Here is a 20,376-nt window from a genome sequence, read left to right as displayed (position 1 = left end):
TCGGGGACATGCCCCAGGGGACCTCAGGACCCCCTGACCGCCCCCCCTGTGCCCCCCCCCCAGATCAACATGCTGCTGCAGTACAAGGCGGGGGCGGACGAGGAGGAGTGCCCCGTGCCCGAGGACATCCGCGACGAGCTGCTCGACTTCCACAACGACCTGCTGGCGCACTGCGGTCAGCCCCCGATCCCCCACCCCTCCGACCCCTCCCTGTGCCCCCCCCCCCCCCCGACCCCCTGACCCCTCCCCGTGCCCCCCCAGGCATCGAGCTGGAGGGCGAGGAGGAGGAGGAGGCGGAGGAGACGTCGCTGCGCCACCGGCTGCTGGGGCTGGTGCAGAAGGTGGTGGGGATGCGCAAGAAGGCGCCCGAGGAGGAGGCGCCCCCCGAGGAGCCCCCGGTGCCCAGTAAGGGGGGGGGGGGGCAGGACTGGGGGGACTGGGATTTTGTGTGCTGGTTCCAGAGCCCAGCAGGGATGTCCCTAGGGTATGGTGGAGCTGTCCCCAAGGTGCCAATGGGGCTGTCCCCAAGGTGCTACCCAAGCTGGTCACAAAATGCCATTGGAGATGTCCCCAAGGTGCCAATGGGGCCACCTCAAAAGCATGGCCAAGCTGTCCCCAAGGTGCCAAGGGGACTGTCCCCAAGGCCCCATTGGAGCTGGCCTCAAAATGCTATTAGAGCTGTCCCTAGGGTGCCAACAGGGCCACCTCAAAGGCATGGCCAAGCTGTCCCCAAGGTGCCAACCGAGGTGTCCCCAAAGTGCCAATGGGGGTGGCCAAAAAATGCCATCAGAGCTGTCCCCAGGGCACCATTGGAGCTGTCCCCAAGGTGCCAACTGAACTGTCCCCACGGCACCGGCAGGCTCGGGCTGTGCCAAACCATCCCCGAGGCACCAGAGCCATCGGACGGGGGGGGGGCTGAGGTCCCTCTGTCCGTCCATGGGGGCTGAGGTCCGTCCGTCCCCCCCCCAGGCACGCTGCAGGAGCTGATATCGCAGACGATGGTGCACTGGGCGCAGGAGTCGTTCATCCAGAGCCCCGAGCTGGTGCGGGCCATGTTCAGCCTCCTGCACCGCCAGTACGACGGACTGGGCGAACTGGTGCGCGCGCTGCCCAAGGCCTACACCATCAGCGCCCACTCGGTGGCCGACACCACCCAGCTCCTCGAGTGCCTGGGCCAGATCCGCTCCCTGCTCATCGTGCAGATGGGCCCCGAGGAGGAGAACCTGATGATACAGAGCATCGGGTGCGCCCCCCGCCCCCAGGGGCACCCCGGGGTCCTTTGGGTACCCCACGACCCCTTGTGGGCACCCCACAGCCCCTCATGGGTGGCCCCTTGGGCACCCCGGGGTCCTTTGGGCACCCCACAGCCCCTCATGGGTGGCCCCTTGGTCACCCGAGGGTCCTTTGGGTACCCCATGACCCCTTTTGGGCACCCCAGGGTCCTCCTGGCACCCCACAGACCCTTATGGGTGGTCTTTGGGGCACCCCATGGCCCCTCGTGGGCACCCCAGGGTCCTTTGGGCACCCCATGGCCCCTCTGGCACCCTATATCCAGCTCCGCCACCCCATGCCCCCCCCCAGGCACCCCCCCATCCCCATTTGGCACCCCAAATCCCCTTCCTGAGCACCCCAAATCCCCTCCCTGAGCACCCCGTGCCCCCTCTCCCCCCCATTTCCAACACCCCACAGCCTCCCCTTGTGCCCCCCACATCCCCCTTGTGCACCCCTCCAGCACCTCCTACCCCCCCCGTTGGGTACCCCCCAGGTACCCCCCACTCCCCGATCACCTCCAGGCCCCCAGGGGCTGTGTCCCAGTGCCCCCCCCCAGCTCCGTGACCCCCCCCCCATGTGTCCCCCCCCCAGGAACATCATGAACAACAAGGTGTTCTACCAGCACCCCAACCTGATGCGGGCGCTGGGCATGCACGAGACGGTGATGCAGGTGATGGTCAGCGTGCTGGGCGGCGGTGAGTCCAAGGTGAGCCCCAGAACCCACCCCCCTGAGCCCCCCCGGACCCCCCCAGACCCATTTTTCACGCCTGCCCCCCCCCCCAGGAGATCCGCTTCCCCAAGATGGTGACCAACTGCTGCCGCTTCCTCTGCTACTTCTGCCGCATCAGCCGCCAGAACCAGCGCTCCATGTTCGACCACCTGGGCTACCTGCTGGAGAACAGCAGCATCGGCCTGGGTGAGCCCCCCCCGCGCCCCCCCCGCGCCCCCAAACATCACCGCAAGCCCCCTCCTGCCCCCCGTGCTCCCCCCCTCCCTGGGCTCTTTGCGCCCCTCTAATCCCACCCAGCTCCCCAGGGTGCCCCTGGTCTTCATCTGGTGCCCCCCATCCCCAGCTCAATGCCCTGGGGGGGGGCACCAAAAAAAAAAATTATCCTTTTTGCCCCCCCCAAAATCTCTGCGCCCCCACCCGGCACCCTCGACCCCCACCCGGACACCGTGGGGGTCCCCGCGCCCCATCCTTGTCATCCTGGGGTGCCCCAATCCCAGCCTGGCCCCCCCAACCCGGGTCCCCCCCACTCACCCTGACCCCCCCCGGTGATATTGTGCCCCCCCCTCCCCAGGCATGAGGGCTCGACCCCCCTGGATGTGGCGGCCGCCTCCGTCATCGACAACAACGAGCTGGCGCTGGCGCTGAAGGAGCAGGACCTGGAGAAGGTGCTGGGGGGGCGCAGGGTGGGGGGCTCAGGGAGGGGGGGGGCCGCAGCCGTGACCCCCCCCCGCGGCACCCCCCAGGTGGTGACGTACCTGGCGAGCTGCGGGCTGCAGAGCTGCCCCATGCTGCTGTCCAAGGGGTACCCCGACATCGGCTGGAACCCCTGCGGCGGCGAGCGCTACCTCGACTTCCTGCGCTTCGCCGTCTTCGTCAACGGTCAGCCCCCCAAAATCCCCACACCCCAAAAAGCCCCCGCACCCACAAAAAAGTCCCCGTGCCCCCCAAAAAGTCCCCGTGCCCCCAAAACCGTCCCTGTGCCCCCCAAAAGCCTGCGCACCTCCAAAAGTCCCCACGTCTCCAAAAAAGTCCCCACGCCCCAAAAAAGCCCCATGCCCCCAAAAAACCCTCCATGCACCCAAAAAAGTCCCTGCACCTCCAAAAATGTCCCTGTGCCCCCAAAAAGCCCCCATGCCCCCCAAAAGCCCCCATGCCCCCAGAAGAGTCCCCGCACCCACAAAAAGTCCCCAGTGCCCCCAATGGTGCTGTCCCCAAGTCCCCGTGCCTCCTGGGTCCCCCCTCTCCACCCCTGCACCACGGGCTCTGGGCACCCCCAGCGCCCCCCCATGAGCCCCAAAAAATCTCCGCACCCCCTCCCCGCCCTGCGGGGGTCCCTGACGCCCCCGTCCCTGACGCCCCCGGTGCCCGCAGGCGAGAGCGTGGAGGAGAACGCCAACGTGGTGGTGCGCCTGCTCATCCGGCGCCCCGAGTGCTTCGGGCCGGCGCTGCGGGGCGAGGGCGGCAGCGGGCTCCTGGCTGCCATCGAGGACGCCATCAAGATCTCCGAGGACCCGGCCCGCGACGGCCCCACTGTCAAGAAGGACCGGCGGCGGGAGCTGTGCGTGGGGCGGGGGGGGCACTGGGACCAGTACCGGGACTGGGATGGGGACGGGGATGGAGATGGGGATGGGGACCCTGCGCGTTGGCGCGCCCTGAGGTTGTTGGGGGCGCACGAATGTCCCCGTGCTGGGTGCCCCCATGTCCTGGGGGGTGCTGGGGGGGTGCTGGGGGGGTGTTGGGGGTCTCCTGACCCCTTTTCCTGTCCCCACCCCACAGGTTTGGGGCCGAGGAGCCGCACGAGGAGAACCGGGTGCACCTGGGCAACGCCATCATGTCCTTCTACGCCGCGCTCATCGACCTGCTGGGCCGCTGCGCCCCCGAGATGCACGTAGGGACCGGGGCTGTTGGGGGCTGGGGCGTCCCCGGGGGTGTCCCCGTCCCCGAAAGACCCCCCCCACGCGTCCTCCTCGCTCTCCTCCTGCAGCTGATCCAGGCGGGCAAGGGCGAGGCGCTGCGCATCCGCGCCATCCTGCGCTCCCTGGTGCCGCTGGACGACCTGGTGGGCATCATCAGCCTCCCCCTGCAGATCCCCACCTTCGGCAAAGGTGGGCACCGGGGGGAGGGGGGGCAAGGAGCAGGGTGGGGGGGGGGCGATGTGGGTGCTACCCCCGCACCCATGGGTGCTGTGCCTCCCACCGCAGACGGGAACCTGGTGGAGCCGCGGATGTCGGCCAGCTTCGTGCCGGACCACAAGGCGCCCATGGTGCTGTTCCTGGACCGCGTCTACGGCATCGAGACGCAGGAGTTTCTGCTGCGCCTGCTGGAGGTCGGCTTCCTGCCCGACATGCGCGCGGCCGCCTCGCTCGACACCGTGAGTCGGGGGGTGCGGGGTCCCCCCAAATCTGCCCCAGCCCCGCTGAGGGGTTTCGGGGGTCCCCCGGTGCCGGGGGGAGGGGTGGGGTGCCCCCAAGCTGCTCCTGTCCTATGGGATGGGGATGGGGTCCTCGAAGCTTTCCTTGTGTTGGGGGGCAGGGGTGGGGTCCCCTTGTTCTATGGGGTGGGGTGGGGTCCCCCAAACCTTCCCTCATCTCCCTCGGATGGGGATTGGGTCTCCCTTGTCCTTATGGGGTGGGTGTGGGGTCCCCAAACCTTTTCTTGTTGTATGGGATAGGGATGGGGTCCCCTCATCCTTATGGGATGGGTCTGGGGTTTCCCTTGTCCCTATGGGGTAGGGATGGGGGTCCCTCAAATCTTCCCTTGTCCCATGGGATGGGGTCCCCCTTGTCCTTATGGGGTGGGGATGGGCCCCCCAAACCTTCCCTCATCCCATGCAAGTGGGGATGGGGTCCCCCTTGTCCCGTGGCATGGAGATGGGATCCCCTCACCCCATGGGACAACACCAGCCCCCAAACCCCCCCATTCCCCCCACAACCCACATCAGCCCGCTCCCCACCCCCCGGCACCCCCCTGCACCCCATCCAACGACCCCATTACTCCCCATTACCCCCCATAACCCCCCATTACCCCCCCCATTACCCCCCATTACCCCCCATAACCCCCCATAACCCCCCCATAACCCCCCATAACCCCCCATAACCCCCCATATAACCCCCCATTACCCCCCCCATGACCCCCCCATAACCCCCCCATAACCCCCCCATGACCCCCCCCAGGCCGCCTTCAGCACGACGGAGATGGCGCTGGCGCTGAACCGCTACCTGTGCGTGGCGGTGCTGCCGCTCATCACCAAGTGCGCGCCGCTGTTCGCGGGCACCGAGCACCGCGCCATCATGGTGGACTCCATGCTGCACACCATCTACCGCCTGTCCCGCGGCCGCTCCCTCACCAAGGCGCAGCGCGACGGCATCGAGGAGTGCCTGATGGCGCTGTGCCGGTGGGGACCCCCCCGAAACCTCCCTGCGTGTCCCCCCCTGACGCCCCCGGCCCAACCCCGTGCCCCCCCCCCCCCAGGTACATCCGCCCGTCCATGCTGCAGCACCTCCTGCGCCGCCTCGTCTTCGACGTGCCCATCCTCAACGAGTTCGCCAAGATGCCCCTCAAGGTGGGCCCTGCGGGGTTTTGCCCCCCCCCCCATTTTTCTCGGGGACCCCGTGCGTCCTCCCTGACCCCATGTCCTCACCTGACCCTGATCCTGCGTCCCCAAATGACCCCATGTCCCTAAATGACCCCGTGTGTCCTCCTTGACCCCATGTCCTCCCCTGACCCTGACCCTGTGTCCCCAAATGACCCCATGTCCCCCTGCTGACCCCATGTCCCCTCCTTACCCCATGTCCCCAAATGACCCCATGTGTCCCCAAATGACCCCGTGTCCTCCCATGACCCCATGTCCCCAAATGACCCCATGCAACCCCCTGACCTTGTGTCCCCAAATGACCCCATGTCCCTCCCTTGACCCTGTGACCCCTCCTGACCCCATGCACCCCCTAACCCCATGTCCCCTTCTGACCCCATACACCCCTCCTGACCCCGTGTCCCCAAAAGACCCTGTGTCCTCCCTTGACCCCATGTCCCCAAATGACCCCGTGTCCCCTCCTGACCCCATACACCCCTCCTGACCCCGTGTCCCCAAATGACCCCATGTCCTCCCTTGACACTGTATCCCCAAATGACCCCGCGTCCCTCTCCTGATCCCATGTCCCCAAATGACCCCATGTCCCCAAATGACCCCATGTCCCCAAATGACCCCGTGCCCCCCGGTGCCCCCCCAGCTGCTGACCAACCACTACGAGCGCTGCTGGAAGTATTACTGCCTGCCCAGCGGCTGGCCCAACTACGGGGTGAGCTCGGAGGAGGAGCTGCACCTCACCCGCAAGCTCTTCTGGGGCATCTTCGAGTCCCTGGCGCACAAGGTGGGGGGGTCAGGGGGGTGGGGGGGGCGTGGGGAGGGGGTCAGGGGGGTGGGGGAATGGGGATGGGGAGGGATTTGGGGTCAGTGGGGATGGGGATGTGGGGTTGGGGTGGGGAAATGGGGGTCAAGAGGGATTTGGGGACACCAGGGAGGGGGATGTGGGGGTCGAGGGGGATGTAGGGTTGGAAAAATGGGGGTCAAGAAGGATTTGGGGTTGTGGGGGTGGGGACGTGGGGGGGGGGAAATGGGGTTGGAGAGGGGAGGGCTGGGGAAATGGGGCTGATGATGGGGCCACAGGGACGAGGCACAGAACCCTACAGGGCTGGGGCTGTGCGTGGGGGTCTGCGGGGATTTGGGGACCCCACTGGGGGCTGGAGAGGCCCCGGGTCCCATCCCTGTCCCCCCCCCATCCCCGTCCCCCCCCCCAGCGTTTCGACGCGGAGCTGTACAAGCTGGCCATGCCGTGCCTCTGCGCCATCGCGGGCGCGCTGCCCCCCGACTACGTGGACGCCAGCTACTCCTCCAAGACCGAGAAAAAGGCCTCGGTGGACGCCGAGGGCAACTTCGACCCCAAACCCGTCGAGACCCTCAAGTAGGGACCCCCCCGGGCCCCCCTGGACCCCCCCAGACCCTCCCCAAATCCCCCCCTCTTTGCCCCACAGCGGCTCCGTCCCCGCTGCACCCTGGGGCTGCCGGGGGGGGGGTTATTGTAGGGCCTGGCCCCCTGCCCTATATCCCTGTGCCCCCCCACCCTATATCCGTGTCCCCCCCACCCTAAATCTCTGCCCCCCCCCCCTTTTAGTGTCATCATCCCCGAGAAGCTGGACGGCTTCATCAACAAGTACGCCGAGTACACGCACGAGAAGTGGGCGTTCGACAAGGTGGGGACCCCCCCCATGTGCCCCTGACCCCCCCCCAAATGGCCGGGACCCCCCCTCGCAATGTCCCAGCCTGTGTCCTGTCTGTGCCCCCCCCCCAGATCCAGAACAATTGGACCTACGGGGAGACGGTGGACGAGGAGGCCAAGACGCACCCCATGCTGCGCCCCTACAAGACCTTCTCCGAGAAGGTGCCGAGACCCTGTACCCCCATGTCCCCCCCCCACCCCATATCGCCCCCCCATCACCCCCCCCCACACCATGTGCCCCCCCCCAGGACAAGGACATTCCCACCAGCCCATCAAGGAGACCCTGAGGGCGATGCTGCCCTGGCTGTGCCCCCCCTCTATGTGTCCCCATGTGCCCCCCCATGTCCCCCTCCCCCATTAACACCCCCCCCAAATGTCCCCCCCCCTTGTGCCCCCCCCAGGACAAGGAGATTTACCGCTGGCCCATCAAGGAGTCCCTGAAGGCGATGCTGGCCTGGGAGTGGCTGCTGGAGAAGGCGCGCGAGGGCGAGGAGGAGCGGGCAGAGCGCAAGAAGCCGCGCAGGATCTCGCAGTCAGCCCAGGTGGGGGGGCTCCGGGACCCCCCCCCCAACCCCTCCGACCCCCCCACGCTGAGGTTTCCTCCTGTTCCCCCCCCCCACAGGCCACCTACGACCCCAGCCACGGGTACAGCCCCCAGCCCGTCGACCTCTCGGGGGTGACGCTGTCGCGGGAGCTGCAGGTGAGGGGTGACAGAGACCCCCCCCCCCCGACCCCCGGGTCCCCCCCATGTCCCCAAATGACCCCCCTGTCCCCAAATGACCCCGTGCACTCCCTGACCCTGTGTCCTCCCCTGATGCTGTGTCCCCAAATGACCCCATGTCCCCACATGACCCCATGTGACCCCAAATGACCCCGTGTCCTCCTGTGACCCCGTGTCCCTAAATGACCCCGTGTGTCCCCCTTGACCCCGTGTCCTCCTGTGACCCCGTGTCCCCCCTAACCCCATGTCCCCTCCTTACCCCATACACCCCCCTGACCCCATGTCCCCAAATGACCCCGTGTGCTCCCCTGACCCCATACTCCCCCCTGACCCCATGCACCCCCCGACCCCGTGCCCCCCCCGACCCTTTCCCCCCCCCCCAACCCTTTCCCCCCCCCAGGCCATGGCGGAGCAGCTGGCCGAGAACTACCACAACACCTGGGGCCGCAAGAAGAAGCAGGAGCTGGAGGCCAAGGGTGAGCCCCCCCCCCCGACCCCCCCCTGGGGCACAGCACCCATGGGTGCTGCCCCCCCAAAAGCCCCCCCCCCAATTCCTACTCCCCACATCCCCCCCCATGGGTCCCACCTCCCGGGTGTCTCCCACGGGTGCTTCACCGGGTGCCCCCCCCCCCCCCCCCATGGGTGCTGACCCGGGGGGGGGTCCCAGGGGGGGGCTCGCACCCCCTGCTCGTGCCCTACGACACGCTGACGGCCAAGGAGAAGGCGCGGGACCGCGAGAAGGCGCAGGAGCTGCTCAAGTTCCTGCAGCTCAACGGCTACGCCGTCACCCGGTGGGTGCTGGGGGGGGGTCCCGGGGGGCTGGGGGGGGGTCCTGAGGGGCTGGGGGGGGCACGGGAGGGGGTCCTGGGGGGCTGGGGGGGGATTCAAGGCGGGGATGCAGAGGGGTTTGGGGGCGAGGTGGGAGTTTGGGGGTTTTGGGGGGGTTTTGGGGGGGCTTTGGGGTTTATGGGGGGGTTGGGTTTTTTTTTGGGGGGTGGGGGCTGAGGTGTGCCCCCCCCGCGGCACAGGGGGCTGAAGGACATGGAGCTGGACACGTCGTCCATCGAGAAGCGCTTCGCCTACGGCTTCCTGCAGCAGCTGCTGAAGTGGATGGACATCTCGCAGGAGTTCATCGCCCACCTGGGTACGGGACCCCCCCCCGAGACCCCCCCCCCATCGAGAAATCCCCCCCCCCAAAACCCCCTCCAACCCCCCTTGGTGCTCCCCCTCTCCTGGGACCCCCAAATGTCCCCCCCCATTGCCCTTTTGTGCCCGTGTCCCCCCATCTCCCTGCCCCCCCCCCATGTCCCCAGTGCCCCCCCCATGTCCCCAGTGCCCCCCCCCAGCCTCTGACCGTCCCATTTCCCCCCCCCCAGAGGCGGTGGTGAGCAGCGGGCGGGTGGAGAAGTCCCCCCACGAGCAGGAGATCAAGTTCTTCGCCAAGGTCAGGGGGACCCCAAAATTAGGGGTCCCTTTTAGGGTGTTTGGGGTCCCTTTTGGGGGTGTTTTGGGTCTGTTATGGGGCTCTTGGGGTCCTTTGTGGGGTGTTTGGGGACCCTTTTGGGGTGCTTGGGGTCCCTTTTGGGGTGCATCCCACCTGCTGGTGGCCCCCCAGGACATTTTGGTGCCCTTGGGGGGGTCCTTGGGGTCCCCTGGGGGGGGTGTCTGGGGGCTGTGCATCTATTTGGGGTCCCTTATGGGGGGCTTTTGGGGGTGCTACTTGGGGTCCCGCATCGGTGTTGGCCACGGGGTTTTTTGGGGTGCCGGCAGAGGGAGGGGGCGTCTCCTGAGGGGGTGCGGCCTCCCCCTGAGCCCCCTGCCCCCCCCCCAGATCCTGCTGCCCCTCATCAACCAGTACTTCCACAACCACTGCCTCTACTTCCTCTCCACCCCCGCCAAGGTGCTGGGCAGCGGGGGCCACGCGTCCAACAAGGAGAAGGAGATGATCACCAGGTGGGGGGGCTGGGGGGGGCACGGGGTGCTGGGACCCCCCCCCACAGGGCGTGGGTGGGGTATTCGGGGTGCCACGTCCCACCCCAATGCCCCCTGTTCTGGTTGGGGAGGTTGGGGTCCCCCCTATAAACTGGGGTCCCCCCCCATAGACTAGGGTCCCCCCCATAAATTGGGGTCCCCTTTACACCTTGGGGTCCCCCCCAAAATTTTGGGGACCTCCTTACAGATTGGGGAGGGTCGGAATCCCCCCCCTACATCCTAGGGCCACCTGGGGACCCCCCCCAGGTTTGGGGGTGCGCGGGGACACCCCCAAGGTGGGGGGATTTGGGGGACCCCCCCCTAACGCTCCTCCTTCAGCCTCTTCTGCAAGCTGGCCGCGCTCGTCCGCCACCGCATCTCCCTCTTCGGTAAGGGCAGGTGTGGGGCAGGTGTGGGGCAGATGTGGGGTCTGTGGGGCAGCCGTGGGGCAGGTGTGGGGCAGCCGTGGGGCAGCCATGGGGCAGCTGTGGGGCACCCCAGAAGCCCCTCACCCCCTCCCCGTCCCCCAGGCACGGACGCCCCAGCAGTGGTGAACTGCCTGCACATCCTCGCCCGCTCGCTGGACGCCAGGTGGGACAGGGACCCAGTGCCTCCCAGTACCTCCCAGTAACTTCCCAGTCCCTCCCAGTGCCCCCCCCCCACTCCCTCCCAGTCCCTCCCAGTGCCTCCCAGTAACCTCCCAGTAACCCCCCAGTCCCCCCCAGTCCCTCCCAGTGCCTCCCAGCACCTCCCAGTCCCTCCCAGTGCCCCCCCCAGTCCCTCCCAGAGCCCCCCAGTCCCTCCCAGTAACCTCCCAGTCCCTCCCAGTGCCTCCCAGTAACCTCCCAGTCCCTCCCAGTGCCCCCCCAGTCCCTCCCAGTGCCCCCCCAGTCCCCCCAGTCCCTCCCAGTGCCCCCCAGTCCCTCCCAGTCCCTCCCAGTGCCCTCCCAGTGCCTCCCAGTGCCCCCCCAGTCCCTCCCAGTCCTACCCAGTGCCCCTCCCAGTGCCCCCCCAGTCCCTCCCAGTCCCCCCAGTCCCACCCAGTGCCCCCCCAGTCCCTCCCAGTGCCTCCCAGTAACCTCCCAGTGCCCCCCAGTCCCTCCCAGTGCCCCCCAGTCCCACCCAGTCCCCCCATTTCCCCAGGACGGTGATGAAGTCTGGCCCCGAGATCGTCAAGGCGGGGCTGCGCCTCCCAGTGCCTCCCAGTAACCTCCCAGTAACCCCCCAGTGCCCTCCCAGTCCCTCCCAGTGCCTCCCAGTAACCTCCCAGTGCCCCCCAGTCCCTCCCAGTCCCTCCCAGAGCCCCCCAGTCCCTCCCAGTCCTACCCAGTGCCCCTCCCAGTGCTCCCCCATCCCTCCCAGTGCCCCCCCAGTCCCTCCCAGTGCCCCCCAGTCCCACCCAGTGCCCCCATTTCCCCAGGACGGTGATGAAGTCTGGCCCCGAGATCGTCAAGGCGGGGCTGCGCTCCTTCTTCGAGAGCGCGTCGGAGGACATCGAGAAGACGGTGGAGAACCTGCGGCTGGGGAAGGTGACGCAGAGCCGCACGCAGGTGAAGGGGGTGGCGCAGAACATCAGCTACACCACGCTGGCCCTGCTGCCCGTCCTCACCTCCCTCTTCGAGCACCTGGCCCAGCACCAGTTCGGGGACGACGTCATCCGTGAGTGGGGGGGAGGGGGGGCTGATTTTGGGGAGGGGGTCATGGTAGGGGGCTGGGGACAAGGGGGTGTAGTGGAGGAGCTGGGGGTAAGGGGGGGTTGGGGTGGGGATGGGGGAGGTCTTTGGGGGCAGGGGGACACTTTGGGGATGGGGGGGACACATCAGGGACACCGGGAGATCTTTGGGGACAAGGGGAGCATTTTGGGGACATGGGGACTCATTGGGGATGAGGGGAGCATTTTGGGGACAGGGAGAGCATTTTGGGGATGGGGGGAACTTTGGGGATGGGGGGACACATCAGGGTCACTGGGAGCACTTTGGGGACAGGGGGATGCTTTGGGGACAAGGGGGAGCACTTTGGGGATGGGGTAAGCATTTTGGGGACACAGGGACTCATTGGGGACAAGAGGAGCATTTTGGGGTTGGGGGAGCATTTTGGGGACAAGGGGGGCACTTTTGGGATGGGGACACACCAGGCACACTGGGGGGAGCTCTTTGGGGGCTGCAGGGACCAAGAGGTGCATTTGGGGACGAGGGGACGCATTGGGGATGGGACAACGGGGGGGGGTGATGGGGGCCACCAGGTTGGGGACCCCCCCCGACTGTCCCCTCCCCGCAGTGGACGACGTGCAGGTGTCCTGCTACCGCATCCTCTGCAGCATCTACTCGCTGGGCACCACCAGGAACCCCTACGTGGAGAGGTGAGGGGGGGGGGGGGGGCGGCTGTGGGGGGGCCGTAGGGTGCCCCTGGTGGCTTTGGGGTGGTCTTGGGGTGCCCGTGGTGGTCTTGGGGTGCCTGCGGGGGCTTTGGGGTGGCTTTGAGTTGCCCGTGGTGGTCTTTGGGGTGCCAAGGGGAAGCTTTGGGGTGCCGGTGGTGGCTTTGTGGTGCCGGGGGGTGACTTTGGGGTGCTGGGGGGGGGTTTTGGGGTGCCGGGGGGGCTTCGTGGTGCCCCCGTGTGAGCGCCCCGGTGCCCGCAGGCAGCGCCCGGCGCTGGGGGAGTGTTTGGCCCGCCTGGCCGCAGCCATGCCCGTGGCCTTCCTGGAGCCGCAGCTCAACGAGTTCAACCCCTGCTCCGTCTACAGCACCAAGTCCCCCCGCGAGCGGGCCAGTGAGTGGGGCAGGGACCCCCCCAAAAAAAAGCCCCCACCCCCTCCTGGGGCAGCCCCGAGACCCCTCTGCTCGCCCCCGGGTTTGGGGACCCCCCAGCTCCAGAAGCTTTGGGGCTCCCCCAACGCCCCCATTTGCCCCCTGTCTCCAATCCCCCAAAGCTGTGACCCCCCCATCACCCCCTTTCCCCCCTTTACCCCCAATCCTTCTACATTGGGTATCCCCAGAGCCCCCATTTGCACCCCTATCCCCAATATCACCCCATATCACCCCAGTATCACCCCAATATCACCCTAATATCAGAGCCCCCCCATCTCCAATCCCCCAATCCCTCAACCCCATGACCCCCAATGCCCCCATTTACCCCCCTATCCCCAATATCACCCCCATATCACCCCTATATCACCTTAATATCGGGGTCCCCCATCTCCAATCCCCCAACCCCATGACCCCCAACCCCATGACCCCCAACCCCATGACCCCCAATGCCCCCATTTGCCCCCCTATCCCCAATATCACCCCCATATCACCCCTATATCACCTTAATATCGGGGTCCCCCATCTCCAATCCCCCAACCCCATGACCCCTAACCCAATGACCCCCAATGCCATGACCCCCAACCCCATAACCCCCAACGCCCCCATCTTCCCCCCAATCCCCAATATCACCCCCATATCACCCCAATATCAGGGCCCCCCAACCCCACGCCCCCCAACCCCACGCCCCCCACCCCCCCGTACCCCCCCTCACCCCCCCCTATCCCTCAGTCCTGGGCCTGCCGGGCCGCGTGGAGGAGATGTGCCCGGACATCCCGGACCTGGAGCGGCTGATGCGGGACATCGGGGGGCTGGCGGAGTCGGGGGCGCGCTACACGGAGATGCCGCACGTCATCGAGGTGACGCTGCCCATGCTCTGCAATTACCTCCCCCGCTGGTGGGAGCGCGGCCCCGACACCCGCCCCCCGCGGCCCCTGGGCCACCGCCGTCACCGCCCAGCACCTCAACGCCCTCCTGGGCAACATCCTGCGCATCGTGGTCAACAACCTGGGCATCGACGAGGCCTCCTGGATGAAGCGCCTGGCGGGTGGGCTGGGGGGCTGGGGGGGGATGGGGGGGGATGGGGGGGTTGGGGGTGGGGGTGGGGGGGCGGATCGGGGGTCCTGCAGGGGTGCTGGTGGGCAGGGGTGGTCCTAGAGGTGATGTTGGTGGTCCTAGAGGTGGTACTGGTGGTCCTAAGAGGGTGCTGGTGGGCTTGGGTGGGTCTGGAGGTGGTGCTGGTGGTACTGGGCAGGTCCTAGGGGTGGTACTGGTGGCCCCAAGAGGGTCCTGGTGGTGGCCACAGTTGGCTCCAGGAGGGTGGCGGTGGTGGCCCCAAGAGAATCCTGGTGACCCCAAGAGCACCCTGATGGTCCCAGGTAGTCCCAAGAGGATGGTGATGACCCCAAGAGGGTCTTGGTGGTCCCAAGAGCACCCTGGTGGCCCTAGGTGGCCCCAAGAGGATGGTGGTGACCCCAAGAGCATCCCGGTGACCCCAAGAGGGTCCTGGTGACCCCAAGTGCACCCTGGTGACCCTAAGAGGATGGTGGTGACCCCAAAAGGGTCCTGGTGACCCCAAAAGTGTCTTGATGACCCCAAGAGCACCCTGGTGGCCCCAGGTGGCCCCAAGACGATGGTGGTGACCCCAAGAGGATGGTGGTGACCCCAAGAGCATCCCGGTGACCCCAAGAGCATCCCGGTGACCCCAATAACACCCTGGTGGCCATGGGAGGCTCCTGGGACACTACCATTGCCCCCGGTTGGTCCCAAAAGCGGGCCCCCCAATCCCCATCCCCATCCCCAAATCCCCAATCCCAAATCCCAAATCCCAAATCCCCAATCCCCAATCCCGCCCCGCAGTGTTCGCCCAGCCCATCGTCAGCAAGGCGAAGCCGGAGCTGCTGCGCTCGCATTTCATCCCCACCATGGAGAAGCTGAAGAAGCGCGCGGGGAAGGTGGTGGCCGAGGAGGAGCAGCTGCGCATGGAGGCCAAGGCCGAGGCCGAGGACTCGGAGCTGCTGATCCGCGACGAGTTCTCCGTGCTCTGCCGCGACCTCTACGCCCTCTACCCCCTGCTCATCCGCTACGTGGACAACAGCCGGTGCGCAACGGGGATGGGGGGTCATTTTTGGGGTAGGGGGTGGGTTTTTGGGGCTGGGGGTGGTTTATTTTGGGGGGGTGTTTTTTTTTGGGGGGGGGTCCTCATGGGGATGTCGCCGTCCCCTGACGTGGCCGCGGTGCCCCCCCAGGGCCAAGTGGCTGACGGAGCCCAACTCGGACGCGGAGGAGCTGTTCCGGATGGTCGGGGAGGTTTTCATCTACTGGTCCAAGTCCCACGTGAGCTGGGGGCACTGGGGGCACTGGGACATCATGGGGGCATTATGGGGACACTGGAATGTGGGGACATGGGGACATTATGGGGACGCTGGGATATGGAGACACTGGGGACACAGGGACATTATGGGGGCACTGGGGACACAGGGACATTATGGGGGCACTGGGGACACTGGGACATGGGGACATGGAACGACATGGGGGGACATGGGGACGTGGGGGGCTCAGCCTCGTTCCCCCCCCAGAACTTCAAGCGGGAGGAGCAGAATTTCGTGGTGCAGAACGAGATCAACAACATGTCCTTCCTGACGGCCGACAGCAAGAGCAAGATGGCCAAGGTGGGGGCGTCCCTGCCAGGCCCCCCCCCGGAGACCCCAAATCCCCCCCGTCCTGCCCCACAGGGCTCTGCATCCCCCCCGCCCCACCCGGTGCCCCCAAACCTCCCCAAACCCACCCACGACCCCCAAACCTCCCCAAACCCACCCAGGACCCCCAGACCCAGCCATCTCCATCCCTCCCAACCCCTCCCAGTGCCCCCAGACCCTCCCAGTACCCCCAGACCCACCTGGTGCCCCCAGACCCAGCCATCTCCATCCCTCCCAACCCCACCTGGCACCCCCAGACCTCCCCAAATCCACCCAGTGTCCCCAAATCCAGCCATCTCCTCCCCCCCCCAGACCCACCCAGTGTCCCCAAATCCAGCCATCTCCTCCCCCCCAGACCCACCCGGTGCCCCCAGACCCACCCATCTCCCTCCCTCCCAACCCCCCCCAGCGCCCCCAAACCTCCCCCAACCCCACTCGCTGCCCCCCAACCCTCCCCTTCCTCACGGGTCCCCACCCTTCCCCTTCCCCCCAGCCCCCCAGCCCCCTCCTGCCCCTCCCCGGCACCCCCCAACCAAGGGTCCCCATCCCATCCTGACCCCCCCGTGTCCCCCCCGGGCCGTGGTGGCGGGGGCTAACGCTGTCTCTTCTCTCCTGCCCTTGGCTGCGGGCGCTGGCACCTAGTCCGGAGACGGCCAGGTTAGCGGGGCCGCGCTGGGCGGGGGGGGGGCCGCCGCGGATGGGACCCCCAGGAACCCCCCCCGGGTCCTGCTCCGTGGACCCCTGGGGCTGCTGGAGCTGTGGCAGGGGGGTCCCGATGTCCCCATGGCTCGGGGGTCCTGGTGCTGGTGCCCCCCCATCTTTACGGCACGGGGTCTCTCCCCCCCTTGGTGTCCCCATTGCTGTGGTCCTGTGGTGAGGGGCTCCTGGCCTTGATAATGGGGACCCCATGGCCTTGACAATGATCCCAAGGCCTCAATAATGGGGTCCTCATGGCCTCAGTGATGACCCCGTGGCCTTGTTGGGGTCCCCATGACCTTGACCATGACCCCATGGCCTCAATAATGGGATTCCCATGGCCTCAGTGATGACCCCATGACCTTGATGGGGTCCCCATGCCCTTGACCATGACCCCATGACACTGATGGGGTCCCCGTGGCCTCAATAATGACCCCATGACCTTGATGGGGTCTCCATGACCTTGACCATGACCCCATGACCGCAATAACGGGATTCCCATGGCCTCGATAATGACCCCATGACCTTGATGGGGTCCCTGTGGCCTTGATGGTGTCCCCATGACCTTGACCATGACCCCATGGCCTCGATGAGCTCCCCATGACCTTGACACCGCCGCCCCCTTGGCCTTGCCGATGCCCCCACCCCACGGCCGGGTTCGTTGGCTCTGACGCCCCCATCCCCGTGCCCAGGGGGGCGGCTCGGAGCAGGAGCGGACGAAGAAGAAGCGTCGGGGCGACCGCTACTCCATCCACACCTCGCTCATCGTGGCCACCCTGAAGAAGATGCTGCCCATCGGCCTCAACATGTGCTCGCCCACCGACCAGGAGCTCATCGCCCTGGCCAAGGGCCGCTACGCGCTGGTGGGTGGCCGGGGGGGGGGCTGCGGGGTGCGGGGGGCACCCCCCGGGGGGGGACACGCGGCCCCTGAGGTGTCCCCGTGTCCCTGTCCCCCCCCCCTGCAGAAGGACACGGACGAGGAGGTGCGCGAGTTCCTCAACAACAACCTGCACCTGCAGGGCAAGGTGAGGGGGGGGCTCCGTGGTGTCCCCGTTGTGTCCCCATTGGGTCCCTGTTGTGTCCCCATTGTGTCCCCTTTGTGTCCCCTTTGTGTCCCCTTTGTGTCCCCTTCATGTCCCCGTTGTGTCCCCATTGGGTCCCTGTTGTGTCCCCATTGTGTCCCCTTTGTGTCCCCTTTGTGTCCCCTTTGTGTCCCCTTCATGTCCCCGTTGTGTCCCCATTGGGTCCCTGTTGTGTCCCCGTTGTGTCCCCTTTGTGTCCCCTTTGTGTCCCCTTCATGTCCCCGTTGTGTCCCCTTCGTGTTCCTATTAACTCCCCATTGTGTCCCCATTGTGTCCCCATCACATCCCCATCACGTCCCCTTTGTGTCCCCTTCATGTCCCCACCATGTCCCCGTCATGTCCCCTTCATGTTCCTATTATTTCCCCATGGTCCCCATATCCCCATGTCCCTCCATGCCCCCATGGTCCCCATGGCCACCTCCATGTCCCCATGGTCCCAATGTCCCCATGGTCCCCTCCATGTCCCCATGTCCCCACGGTCCCCCCCATGTCCCCATGGCCACCTCCATGTCCCCATGGTCCCAATGTCCCCATGGTCCCCTCCATGTCCCCATGTCCCCATGGTCCCCAAGTCCCCATGGCCACCTCCATGCCCCCATGTCCCTCTACATCCCCATGTCCCAACGTCCCCACATCCCCATGGTCCCCACGTCCCGTGTCCCCCCACGTCCCCGTCACCCCCTCCACGTCCCCACGGTGCCCTCACCCACTCACTGCGCCCCCCCCCCCGCCGTGTCCCCGTGTCCCCAGTGCGAGAACTCCTCGTCCATGCGCTGGCAGCTGGCCCTGTACCGCGCCATGGCCGGCAAGGCCGAGGACTCCGACAGCCCCGAGAAGATCGTGCGCAGGGTGCAGGAGGTGTCGGCCGTGCTCTACCACCTCGAGCAGGTCGGGGGGGGCCTGGGGGGCTGGGGAGGGGTCCCTGAGGGGCTCCTGGGGGTCCTCAGGGTGCTGCTGGGGTGTCCTGGGGGGCTCTGGGGGGCTCTGGGGGGCTCCTGGGGGTCTCCAGGGTGCTCTTGGGGGTCTCCAAATGTCCCTAGGGATCCCTGGGGTTCTCTGGGGGTCCCTGGGTGTCTCTGGGGGTCTCTGGGGGTCCCTGGGGTGCTCTGGGGGTCTCCAGAGTGCTCCTGGGGGTCCCTGGGGATGCTCTGGGGGTCGTGGGGTGCTTCTGGGGGTCCTCAGGGTGCCCCTGGGGGGTCTCCAGATGTCCATGGGGGTCTCTGGGATGCTCTGAGGACCCGTGGGGGTGCTCTGGGGATGCTCTGGGGGTCCCTGGGGTGCTCTGGGGGTCCCAGGGGAGCTCTGGGGGTCCCTGGGGAGCTCTGGGGTGCTCTGGGGGTCCTCAGGGTGCTCCTGGGGGGGTCTCCAGATGTCCATGGGGGTCTCTGGGATGCTCTGAGGACCCGTGGGGATGCTCTGGGGGTCCCTGGCGGTGCTCTGGGGGTCCCGGAGGAGCTCTGGGGGTCCTGGGGGGCCCCGGGGGCAGCGCGGTGACGCCCCCCCGCCCGCAGACGGAGCACCCCTACAAGTCCAAGAAGGCCGTGTGGCACAAGCTGCTCTCCAAGCAGCGCCGGCGCGCCGTGGTGGCCTGCTTCCGCATGACACCGCTCTACAACCTGCCCAGGTGGGACTGGGGGCAACTGGGGGCAACTGGGAGCCTGCTGGGGGCAGCTGGGAGCCTGCTGGAGGCAGGTGGGGGCAACTGGGAGCAGCCCAGAGCCTCCTGGGGGCAACTGGGAACCTGCTGGAGGCACGTGGGAGCCTGCTGGGGGCAGCTGGGGGCAACTGGGAGCAACTGGGAGCAACTGGAAACCTGCTGGGGGCAGCTGGGGGCAACTGGGAGCAACTGAGAACAGCCCAGAGCCTGCTGGGGGCAACTGGGAGCCTGCTTGGGGGCAACGGGGCAAGTCCTACGGCCTTCTGGAGGCAACTGGGGATAACCGGGGGGCTACTGGGGGTAACTGGGGAGCCTCCGGAGGCAACCGGGCACCTACTGGGGGTAACTGGGGGTAACTGGGAGCAACTGGTTCCCGCAGGCACCGCGCCTGCAACATGTTCCTGGAGGCCTACAAGCTGTCGTGGCTGGTGACCGAGGAGCACCCCTTCGAGGACCGCATGATCGACGACCTCTCGGTGGGCACGAGGGGGTCTGGGGGGGGGGTCACCGGCTCGGGACCCCCCCTGCTGACCCCAACCCCCCCCCCGTGTCCATGGGGTAGAAATCGGGGGAGGAAGAGGAGGAGGAGGAGGAGGAGAAGGATGCGAAGCCGGACCCCCTGCACCAGCTCATCCTGCACTTCAGCCGCACGGCGCTGACCGAGAAGAGGTTGGGGGGGGTCCCCTAAATTTTTTTTTGGGGGGGGGTCCCCAAATTTGGGGAGGGGCAGCCCCTAAGCCCCCCCATCTCCCCTGCGCCCCCCCGCAGCAAGTTGGAGAAGGATCACTTGTACATGGCGTATGCTGGCATCATGGCCAAGGTGGGTCTGTTAATTAATTAATTAACTAATAATTAACTAATTAATTAATTTGGGGGGGGTGTCAGGGGTTAACCCCCCCCCCCCGTGACCCTTTCCAGAGCTGCCACATCGAGGAAGGGGGTGAGGAAGAGGAGAAGAAGGAGGACGAGAAGGAGGAGGAGGAAGCTGAGGATTCGTTCGAGGTGGGTTGGGGGCGACCCCCCCAGGACCCCCCCCCCCCAGGTCCTGCAGCCCCCCCATGACCCCCCCCCCCCCAAAAAATACCCCCCCCCCCCCAGGAGAAGGAGATGGAGAAGCAGAAGCTGCTGTACCAGCAAGCCCGGCTGCACACGCGCGGCGCCGCCGAGATGGTGCTGCAGATGATCAGTGCCTGCAAAGGTGGGGGGGGACCCCAAATTGGGGGGGGGCTGGGGGGACCCCAAAATGGGGGGAGGGTCCTGGGGGCATCCCAAAATGAGGGGGGCCTGGGGAGTCCACAAAATGTGTGGGGGGGTCCTGGGGAGACACAAAAATAGGGGGGAGGTCCTGGGGTGTCCAGAAAATGGGGGGGGTCCTGGGGGCACCCCAAAAATGGGGGGGTCCTGGGGTGCCCCTAAACTAGGGGGGGAACCCTGGGCACCCTGAAACTTGGGGAGGGGACTGGGGGCACC

At 67.1% G+C, this 20,376-nt stretch overlaps 1 protein-coding gene across 1 annotated transcript in view; it reads left to right on the top strand.

Annotated features, from left to right (window-relative positions):
* Positions 1–20,160, top strand: part of LOC137849136 (ryanodine receptor 1-like) — a gene marked incomplete at both ends in the record, with an annotated part of 33,666 nt that extends 13,506 nt beyond the window's left edge. Inside the window, 44 exon segments of the mRNA XM_068668624.1 lie at positions 64–175; positions 262–405; positions 970–1,243; positions 1,864–1,978; positions 2,056–2,192; positions 2,574–2,667; positions 2,746–2,881; positions 3,374–3,560; positions 3,779–3,890; positions 3,987–4,107; positions 4,204–4,373; positions 5,176–5,396; positions 5,474–5,564; positions 6,232–6,372; positions 6,800–6,963; positions 7,174–7,252; positions 7,351–7,440; positions 7,680–7,820; positions 7,901–7,978; positions 8,400–8,475; positions 8,667–8,790; positions 9,028–9,143; positions 9,376–9,443; positions 9,831–9,952; positions 10,310–10,359; positions 10,501–10,561; positions 11,391–11,629; positions 12,248–12,329; positions 12,607–12,737; positions 13,505–13,688; positions 13,690–13,820; positions 14,633–14,873; positions 15,022–15,109; positions 15,352–15,444; positions 16,114–16,128; positions 16,860–17,030; positions 17,133–17,192; positions 18,000–18,137; positions 18,761–18,873; positions 19,286–19,382; positions 19,469–19,575; positions 19,675–19,726; positions 19,825–19,908; positions 20,005–20,160. Coding sequence (XP_068524725.1) covers positions 64–175; positions 262–405; positions 970–1,243; positions 1,864–1,978; positions 2,056–2,192; positions 2,574–2,667; positions 2,746–2,881; positions 3,374–3,560; positions 3,779–3,890; positions 3,987–4,107; positions 4,204–4,373; positions 5,176–5,396; positions 5,474–5,564; positions 6,232–6,372; positions 6,800–6,963; positions 7,174–7,252; positions 7,351–7,440; positions 7,680–7,820; positions 7,901–7,978; positions 8,400–8,475; positions 8,667–8,790; positions 9,028–9,143; positions 9,376–9,443; positions 9,831–9,952; positions 10,310–10,359; positions 10,501–10,561; positions 11,391–11,629; positions 12,248–12,329; positions 12,607–12,737; positions 13,505–13,688; positions 13,690–13,820; positions 14,633–14,873; positions 15,022–15,109; positions 15,352–15,444; positions 16,114–16,128; positions 16,860–17,030; positions 17,133–17,192; positions 18,000–18,137; positions 18,761–18,873; positions 19,286–19,382; positions 19,469–19,575; positions 19,675–19,726; positions 19,825–19,908; positions 20,005–20,160 — 5,406 coding nt within the window.
* Positions 20,161–20,376: the final 216 nt, after the last annotated feature.

The sequence above is a fragment of the Anas acuta genome, unplaced genomic scaffold (assembly GCF_963932015.1).
Source record: "Anas acuta unplaced genomic scaffold, bAnaAcu1.1 SCAFFOLD_346, whole genome shotgun sequence".
Classification (NCBI taxonomy): domain Eukaryota; kingdom Metazoa; phylum Chordata; class Aves; order Anseriformes; family Anatidae; genus Anas; species Anas acuta.
Note: the sequence above shows the minus strand (reverse complement) of the source record. Positions and strands in the feature narration are given on the sequence as shown.